Source organism: Orussus abietinus, unplaced genomic scaffold (assembly GCF_000612105.2).
Source record: "Orussus abietinus isolate OABI.00-Male unplaced genomic scaffold, Oabi_2.0 scaffold73, whole genome shotgun sequence".
Lineage (NCBI taxonomy): Eukaryota > Metazoa > Arthropoda > Insecta > Hymenoptera > Orussidae > Orussus > Orussus abietinus.
In genome coordinates this window covers 44,876-54,926 of record NW_019394248.1, presented here as the reverse complement: position 1 = coordinate 54,926, position 10,051 = coordinate 44,876, and the positions used below count along the sequence as shown (strand labels likewise).

Below are 10,051 nucleotides of genomic sequence, written 5' to 3'. Positions count from 1 at the left end.
GTCTCGATGTACATAGAATGACGCTTTCGCGTAACCTTAATTCCTCGCAACCTCCGGACTAGAACTCCTCTCGCACGTTCTGGCTCGACGGGAGCCCAAATTTCGAGTCCAAACACCGGAATGGAACTCCTTGTACGCCCCGGGGTATCGGTTCAAAAAGGGCTCAAAGTTTCGCGATCATTTTTCCAAACTACGAACTAGATCCCTCTCCCCCGTCCCGAGGAATCGGCTTCAAGGAGCCGAAATATTCAGCATTCAGTTAACCGCGGACCCAGTTCCAGTCCCAGCCGAGACGTAATAATTCCGCACGTGCAGATGCTCGTGAAGATGCACAGCGGACAGCTGCTGATGCGGCGATACGTTGTTCCGGGGGTTCCGCTCGTTATGATGCAGTTGCCCGTTCCAGGTGCAGGGGGTAGGAGCGGAGTCGACGCCAATCCTTTTGGGGACACCGTCGGGACTGACGGAAGGTGGAGTCCCAGGGGAAGAGGCGACGCTGGTCTCGGCAACGACGTCCACGTCGACGTCAACGTCCACGTCGACGTCGACGTCGACGTCCTCGTCGTCCCGATCGGGTTCGTCCTCGCTGCAGCTGGACCGGCGAGTCTTGGGGGGCCTGAGGACCGCGGGATCCAGAAGGTGATGATCATCGGGGGCGAGGAGAGAGGCGACGTCGAACTGTCTCTTCCTGGAGGGTTGGAGGGACCTCCGGAGGGCGGCCGACTGGGTTTGGAAGGGAAGCTGATGATGATGATGATGCCTCGGCGGAGGCAGGGGTGGCGGAGGCGGCGGGGGCGGCGGGGGCTGCTGGGCATGGTGGGGATGCGAGGGGCTCCAGATCCCGGGAGGCAGAGGTCGGGGGGCCAGGGCGGCCGGCGGGGGCGGCGGCGTGGCCGGGAGAGGCGGGGGACTGGGACTGTCGGGCTCCTCGTCGACGGCCAGGCCCATGTGTCGGCGCACCTTCCTCTGGGCCTTGCGTCTCCTGAAGTCCCCCCGGCGGAAGTCCTCCAGATTAGCCGGGTGTATCGCCCAGTAGTGGCCCTTCCCGTTGGCGCTGCGTCCGGACTTGACGAAGCAGTCGTTGAGGGAGAGGTTGTGCCGGATGGAGTTGCGCCAGCCGGGACCCCGGGTGCGAAAGTAGGGGTAGTGCTCGAGGATGTGTTGGTAGATGTCGGAAAGGACGAGCTTCTTCTCGGGCGAGGACAAGATGGCCATGGCGATGAGCCCGATGTAGCTGTGCTGGGGTTTGGGCTCCTCGGGGATGCGCTGGTGATGGGGGTGCAGCAGAGCCATGGAAAGCGCGAGGCGGCTGGGATACCCGGCGGAGGTGGCGGCGGCGGCGGCGGCAGCGGCCGCGGCGGCGGCCGCCGGGTACAGAGGAAGCGGAGCGGAGAAACCCGGCGGGCTCATCCCGAGGTGGGCGGGCGAGCCGGGCGCGGGGCCCACGCCCGGGTGCTGGGGGTGAAGCTGCTGCGCCAGCCTGAGGCGCTCGGCCATGGCATAGTGGTAGAGCTGCAGCCGATAGTGTTCCAAGCCCGGGAGGAACCCCATGGGCCCGCCGCCCCCCGCGCCCGTGCCCCCGAGGCCGACGGCCAGGGGCTCCTTCGAGGGAGGCGGGCTCTCGTTGCTGCACATCGCGCCGAATATACCCAGGGTGGCAGACTTCCCCGTCGGGGATCGCTCTTTCCCGGTTCTCGTCCCGCTACCAGTTCGCGGCGCCCATGTCCCGATCCCCCCGACCCGGCACTTCTTCGCCTCTTCCTCCCGTTTTCCTTTAACTTCCTGGGGGACGTGACTCCCGGTTTCGTCCGAAAATTTACGCCGCTTCGCCCGCAACGCCCCGACCAACTGACTGACCGACCGACTGCTCGCGTGATTTACGACCGCTCTCGCCGAGCGCCCGGGCGCCCCACCAGGTCGCCCCGGGAGTCCCGCCTCCTGCCGCCCGACTCGCCGGTCGCGTTCGGCGTCGCGGCGCCCCTACGTCGGGACGCGCCAATCCGCACCCGGAGGGTCGGCCAAAGGAAGGCGGCACGCCCTCGTCGTCGAGATATTGATCTCGTCCCCTCGCCGCGTCTCGCTCCCCCTCGAGGGCTCGTCGTCTATCCGTTTCTCTCCGGCGCCTCCACCCCGGCCGCTCTCACGGCCGCCGCGCGGGCTCCGTGTCGCATCCAAACTCGGGCCGCCCCCTCCGCTGTTTGGATACCGCCGTCGCGCCGCTTCTCCGACCGATAACGTTTCACTCGGCCATTTCCCAACTTCGCCGCCCGCGGAGCCGGGAAATTATGCCGATTATTAGCGGCCAAGCCGGATATCGCTCGCGTCCGAATTTCGTCTCTCCGTCCTCTTCTCTTTTCGGCTTTCCCGCGCGGTCTTTGAATTCGAGAAATTCGGGAGTTCGCCATATCGAGCTCAGAAAATTAGTTGAATTTCCTCTTTTTTTTTTTTTTTTTTTTCGGCGCGACCTAAGGTCTCGACGCGTTGTTCCGTAAATTCTTAAGGGAGGGGGCAGGATGGGCCCGGCCCCCCGGGCCCCGTTGGAATCCTTTTAGCCTCGGCCCCGCAACCTCGTTTGATTCACCGACAAAAGGAGGCCGCGCATTAAAAGCGCCGAGGTGGACGGAGCGCCGCCCTGCAACTATTTGTAAGCATCCGCCATGCCGGTCTCATGCCCGCCGCTCGGCTTTTACAAAACACGATTTTCCATCCCCCTCCCCCGGCCCCTCTCCGTTGTTGTCGAATTTCGCCCCCGAACCTCACAATATGGCGCGAGGAACGGCCATGGGGCTCTCGTTGCAGTCGTTACGCGTTTTGTCGCAAATAATACCCCTACGTCGCGCCGGAAATACAATGCGTCGAAATCCGCACGCGGAATGCGGGCGAGTTCGGCTGAGTTAACGGGGAAAAAAAAAAAAAGGGAGGATACGTTAAACTCTGCCGTTAATGCGAGAACAATTGCCCGAACGATAAATACGTTTAATCGTCCCGGTGAAATTCTTTGAGACCGTTAAAATAAATGTTTCCTCGATTAATGACATTTCTGTTGGCCCTTTCGGCCAACTTCTCGTACGGACCTCGAAGTATTACGTTTCCGGCGAAAGTACCTTTTCGGATTCTTCGAAACCTTCGAAATATATTGGACGCGGTATCCGTGAGAGATCTCCGGTGAAATCGGAGTGGAAGATGTCAAAACACAATAAAACCGACAAATGGAGCGAAGGAGGGAAAGAGGCGATAATTGTAATTGTAACGAAATGGCCGCAGGGGAAAGAGACGCGCTCGGCCTCTTGTAAGTGTAAGTGGCAGATGCATGGCTCGGAGTTGACAGCTTCTCCGGTTTCCCGAGGCACTTTTATCCCGGGAATAAAACCCGCGGAGGACCGGAACCCGACGGATCGTCTCCGGTGATCCATTTTGCGCACCGAAATGTCGGTACTCCCGTTACCGCGTTAACCGCAACCGCCGATAAGATCGCGAAATTCGGCCATTGTTCGCCGACCTCGTTTCGTCTCTAGTTAAAGGCGGACGCGTCGCGCATTTGCGAGGTTTCCGAAATGGATCGATCTCTTATCCTTTTTTTTCGCGAAAAGTCCCAACCCCAAATGTGACATCCCACTGTAAATCAATTCCTTTAGACATCCTCTATGCAATAGTCAAGATAAACTAGAAATATGTAAAGTAAAAAATGGTTTTAAGCAACGCGAATTTGAATTTCGAATTAAAATCGAGATCAATCGGGAACGTACAGGGTACTTAATATTCGATATGGAGTTTTAAATTACAAGACCAAAAAAAATATTTTTTGTTCATGGAAGGAGACGTCGCGCTCGGGCAGGGAGGCACGATCGTCGCGTCGAAGGAGAGGTTAATACGGATAATAGAGAGAGAACACGGGGAACGGTCCATTAGCTTTGAGGGTAACTCAAAGGGTGGCATGCGCCTCGGTACGTCGAGTACCGAGTGTTTCCTAAGCACGGGCTTCTTTCCCGGCCGGTGCCATTCGGTTTCCGCGGTAAATATAATACTTCGGGAAAGCCTCCCTAGCCGGGCCTGGACTCCTTAAATATTCACAATTTATAAACTGCAGCGTTTTATCGCCCCCGTCCTCGACCTCCTCCCTTTGACGTTCCTTCCGCCCTCGCCGCCATTTGAAATCCCCGTAACAAACGAAGTTTCGATCCACGGCACGACGAACGAAGACCTCGATCCGTCGCGATGAATCTGGATAAACCGATTAGCGCGGATTTATGGTATTTATACTATTTTCGCATTAATTTTGGTAGGGCAAAAGAACTCCTCCCGGAAAAGCGTCAATTATCGGGGGGTCCGAAATAAGAGGGAGAACAGTCTTTGTGGCAGGAATTTCGACAAAGGAGCGAGACTCCAAGGGTGGCGGGACCCTAATCGGCAGCCAACGGAAGTCTCGCGGGTCCCGATCGGGACTTTGTCGATCCTGAAGAGTCGACGAGGACGTGACCGCTTGGCCGTGTAACAGGATTAGTTTAAGGGGCCCGCGGTCCAGATTCGAGATATTTAACGCGAGCTGGCCGAGCCTGAATGCCAGATTTGCCAATATTTTGGGTGTTTGGCCTTTGTCCCGAGACAGCGGCCATTGTGGGTTGTGCCGGGGCGTGGGCTCCCGTCAAAGGACTCGAGGACCGGAGAGAAGCTGCTCTTGACCGCGGACAATAAACCGGGATGACCGGTCGAAGAGTGGACACCCACTCCTTCCGTTAAACGCTCAATTTGCGAGTTCACGCCTACCCTCTTTTCCCTCACCCCTTCTTCCCTCTTCCGCTCCTTGGTCCTGGAACCCCGACAAAACCCGGAATTTCTTCTCCCGCTTTTCCCCGGCTCCCTTGTCGTTATTATTTTTTTTTAAGTAGTATCGATAATTTAAAATGTATTAAGATGACTTCCCGAAAGGACACGTTCCTTATCGAGGAGCACGCCTTATTTGGATGCACCAGGGCGCCGCCGCGCATTACCCGTTTCTATGAATATTTTAGAGCCGATCTCGTTGGGCTTTGCCCACGGCGGGAATTTGTATAAGTAATCTATTAGCACGGGCCTGCGACTGGTACTCGGGGATGAAACCCTTTTGTCAACCGCGAGAGGTGCTTACGCGGTTGGTTAAGCTCGAAATGGGGTCCCGTCGAGATTATCGTGCCCCATTCACGAGTATTTATGGGGACGTCATCGCTCATGGGACATCGGAAATCATCTCGTGGCGTAGAAAAAATAATTTACTATCGAAACACGAGACCTCGATACGATTTCTTATTCCGGTCTAAAAATCAGAGTTGGCCTCGAATAACTCCCATTTACCCGCGAGATTTGAAATCTGCCCCGTGGTTCGCGTTGTCCTAGACAAACACTCGAATTGTTGCGACAGCCGTCCCGGGCTGCACTTCGAGCATCGAAACGTTTGCCCTCCCATACCCTTCGAGAACGTTTGGTTTCCCTGCGCTTTGGCCGTCATTTTGTATCCGCACCCCCGAGCTCCTTGTTGTATTACGAGAACCCGAAATCCCGGGCTCGAAAGAGGACCGTCATGGGGCCTATTAAGGCGATATGAATACGGCACGCGAGGGATCAATCGCTTACGTAGTTATTCTCCGACCCGAGGGTACCGAATCGCCTAAAATTTTAACATCCGTCCCGGTTGTTTCCGACGAGAGGGCTCGCTGTCGCAAATCGGCCGACGTTTCGATAACGTCGCCGCGATATCGATACTATCGAACAGCTGTCGCGTGGCGCGGTGATCCGCAACAATGCTAGCCAGAGGTCCGTAACAAAGGAGGTCCCCACTGTTGTCGATCGCTCTCCATAATAGGAGCTGAAAGGGGTACGAGCCGTAAAGACACACTATCGCGTGCCTTGAATAGCATGTACCCCGGAGAACATGACGTCTTTTCTGAAAATATGACGCTTTCGGTGCCCGATGACGAGACGTTCGTAATCACCCGGGTAAACGCCCTAGAACGCGCGTACTCCGGTCGCGCACTTTTGGAAGAAACGTTTCCGGTAATCCGTGTGGCCCCGGAACCAAAGTATACGCGACTTAAGAGTATAAAGTTCTTCGGGGGTTATCGCATTAGAATCGGTAATGCCGGGGAGGACGGAAGTCGGAGGCAACCGAAGGATCGAATCCAATTTGCATGTAAACGCCGCTCGGCCAGCGAGATTGGAAGCCACGTCGGTGGAAACTTGGAAGGTAGAGTTCCACTTTCAAAAATCGATCCGAATCTATTCCGGCCCATATAATATTACTGTTCTATAAAAATGTGCAAAATGAACCATCGATTGATATACCTTAAATAAAAATGCCTCGTGCGTTGTGTCCTACATGCGAGAATTATTTTCAACGCGGTTCAAGACAAAAGGAGAGAGGAAAAGAGCAGGAGAGAAAGATCAAGGAGAGCAGATGGACGAACATGTGTTTCGGAGCGGCGCCAAATAAACGCGGTGGGCCGCTCGCATTCGCAGTATTTATTCGGTTTGTCACCAGATCCTAGCGTCCCCCCAAAAGTGCACGCTTATTTCTCGTATTACACCCACATACTGTTGGGTAATCGCGGTATAATGACCGAGGAATAATTCGAGGGCGGAGATCGGCGAGTCCGCCGGAGGCGGAAGACCAATATGGCCGCCTTAGCGTTTATCCCGTCCACGAACCCCTTGCTTCGAGAGCACCGCATCTCACCCCGCTCCGAGTCTTTATTATTCACTTAGGATGCTCACCCTTTCCATTTAGAATTCGCCGATCTGTTCCGGCCTACGAGGAGACGACCCGCGAAACGCAAAGTGCCTCGAGGAACCCCTCCTCCTTCCCCGAAAAATCGTCCCCTCGCGCTCGCGAGTCCTTAAACCGTGACAATCAAACGTTTCAATAATTTCTCATACATGACCAACGAGTTCTTGGGACAAAAAGTGCATTTAATGCCATCCTAATTTTTTGGACTTGCCTCGAGGCTGTCACGTCTACGTCAAATGTCAAACGATTCGATACGCTCATTTTGGAGAAAAGTAAACGGGTCGTCATTTTCGTATCACCTCAAGGTAGAAATTCCGCGAGGTTAACAGGGGATGGCGGGACGAGGAGCGGACGAAATCGCGCGGATTCGTATAATCTGGCTCGGGTCCATCGATCCGCAGTTGCAAGGTGGTAATGACTGTTTTGACAGCGGTTGGCCTGACCACGGATGACAATGCGGAGAAGCGGCGTGGCATTGCCGGCGCTCATTGTGTCGGCAACTGATCGGAATCAATATTTACCCTCAAGCCCCTGTAAGCCGCGGATTAGGAGCGGCTTAACCGATCCTCAACCCTTTCCGAATCGCTCGGACACCCCCGTCGATCTTTCGACCGGTCGAAAATTGCTCACCTTCGAGAACCATTTTTTTCTTTCTCTTTCCCCATATACCTCGATTGAACGGGGACATGAATATGAAATTTCTTACCGTTTCGCATGACTTGACAAATTTCAGCACGTCTTCGGGAAACGTTACATAAAATTATTTTAACGTCAACAGCAAATGCGAATGCACGAGAACTGACATGACCGTTTGATGAATTATAATAATGGTTATCGATGGCTGATACCATTGGAAATATTCGGACAACAGAGGGTACATTTTCCGCGCAGTCGGTAAATGCATCGCATCGGCATCTCGATCCAAAGATGACATTATATAAAACCAATGATCTCTGCTTTAAGTATTCCATCTTTATAATCCATTAACAAACTGGAATATATAGTCTTCTCGTAAATTTGTTACCGTCCGAGCAAAATTATGAACAGTCGTTAGAAGCAGCAGAAATATCGAGCGACTGGTGCCTACCGACTGTCTCGTAACAATTTCTATCGAGAGGTGGCAGCACGGGACGTTTCATCCCTATCTCCCGTGACTGTCGGTAAAAATGTTATCCTGTTTCCCGCACAAAATCATCAACCAATGAATATTCTGTCGTGACGTGAAATTATATTGAATCAGTTAGAAATCAATGCATGCGACCACCGCCAATGTTGTGAGATTATCAACGACGATTATATTAGTACACTTCCGTATGTATGTATCTTGGCATTCGCACTTCACACGATAATCCCCGCAACTTCATTAACGAGTTGACGATTAATTTTTCCCGATACGACTAATGACGTCGTTATTATTAAAATATCGGAACTACAATCGCGAGCCCCATGTAAAGCAGAATTAACGTGTAACATCCGCTGTAAAATAGTTAATTACGACTGGCGACATTATTCCCCCACGTTATTCACCGAAACACCTTCAAGGCAATTAACAAATTCATTAATTACTGAACCTTTTCCCCGGGTAATTATCGAGATGTAATCAGTCGTTATCTCATCCCAGCCGTTCTCAATTTGTAATTTCCAAATAAATACGAAATTAATTAACTTCTTTAATTGTTCAATATGTTGCACTTTAAATTAATAGTCGAGTTGATTTAGACATCGCTTGAATTAATTTTCGCTCGAAATCGATAGATAAACATCGAGCATCAATGGTCACTCGTCGGTTTAGGGGCGTAATAATGTAAGCAACAATGAGAGAGTAAACGACTGTATAATTCGGGGAGGTATTAAGCGTCATTATAAGACGTTTGCGGGTCGGTGCATTGCGCAATGCATCGGACAAATCCGGCAAGTATAAAAGGTTCCGGGATCTCTTTATCATTATAGGTTAGGGCACGTGCGCGACATAATTCACCATTGATGGTTATATTCCATTGTGGTCATGGCCTATTATGGCCTTAACGATCGGACGGGGAGAAACTACGGGACGGTAAATAGGTACCGACATACCTATTTATTGGCCAAAACTGCTTTCCAAAAAGTGCACCGATTTTCCCCCCCACCGAAATTCCCATCTGCATGAAACCTCCATCAAACGCGCATTCTGCAAGCAACGCCCAAACGCATTCGCTTCGTTTTTCAAATGTCCGACCAGATGGGAAGATGTGCATATAATGCATTGAACCTGGTCCGTAATCAACGACAGTTCGTCCCAATCATTTTTAAGGACATTTAATTTCACTTTATTTTCATTCGCCCCCCTTTTTCGAATTATTAATTAAACGGGAATTATCGCATCTCATTCGGGCTGGATTAATAAAAATCAGGATTTCTTATCAGAAATAAGAAAATCGTTCATCCTTTTTTTAAATGACTTTTAACTCGGAGAATGAAAATTAATTTGCGTAAACCTGTAAAATGATTAACGTTTGTCGCTCGTCCCCGACTCACGCCAAAAGGGACGGAAAGGGTGGATCGGGCCTCCACAAGAGCCAAACCCTGGTTTAACTATTAAACTGTGACAACAAACCCTGATCCATAACTCTTGCGACCCCTCGGATAAGAGGGAGAGAGAAAGAAAGAGAAGGAGAGCTCTTTGGCAGAGCCCGCACACCCCTCTCTTTCCACCACCTGCTTTCGTGCGCCCTCCACTCGAGCACTCGAAAGAAAAGTAAATCCTACTCAAATTATACCGCGATTTAAACATCCCCTGCCTTCCGCTAATCCCGAAGACGGGGTAATCATCACCGAGTAAGATTTTATTGTCGCGGCGTTACTTATAAGATGACTCGATATGTCGATGAATATCGGAGTCGAGATACCCGATCGGACCCAAACGAGGGAAATAATGGAAAGTCGATTACGTCGATAGCAAGAAGTGCTGACCACGAGAAACTGGTCGGATTGTCGAATTGTTTCAGATTTTCCCTCGAGTAGCGATCGCTTCCGATTTCGAGTACACGGTTAGGGGATGATTTAGGTCGGCTGAGTGGACGAGGGAATTGTAATCTGTATTATCCTCTGACTATCAGTGTCGGGAAAATCGAGGAGGGGCTCCCACAACGAGGAAAACATCTAACCCTCCCGTTAATTAGAAGGAACCGATGTATAAAGTAAACCCTTAAATGTTAAAAATACCCTCTCGACTCGCCCCGGAATTTTAAAACTGAAATTCTTACCCTGAGAACAAAAATTTCGCCGGATATAAAATTTGATAAATAAAATAACACG

The 10,051-nt window shown here is 51.9% G+C and overlaps 1 protein-coding gene across 1 annotated transcript; it reads right to left on the bottom strand.

The window, feature by feature from the left end:
- Positions 1-255: 255 nt before the first annotated feature.
- Positions 256-1,635, bottom strand: LOC105694580 (forkhead box protein L1). The gene has a single exon (XM_012415415.1). The coding sequence runs from the start codon at positions 1,633-1,635 to the stop codon at positions 256-258; it is 1,380 nt and encodes a 459-aa protein (XP_012270838.1).
- Between the last annotated feature and the right edge of the window lie 8,416 nt (positions 1,636-10,051).

Excerpts from the sequence above, each read along its gene's own strand:
- LOC105694580 (XM_012415415.1), bottom strand. The coding sequence starts at position 1,635 with ATGTGCAGCAACGAGAGCCCGCCTCCCTCGAAGGAGCCCCTGGCCGTC.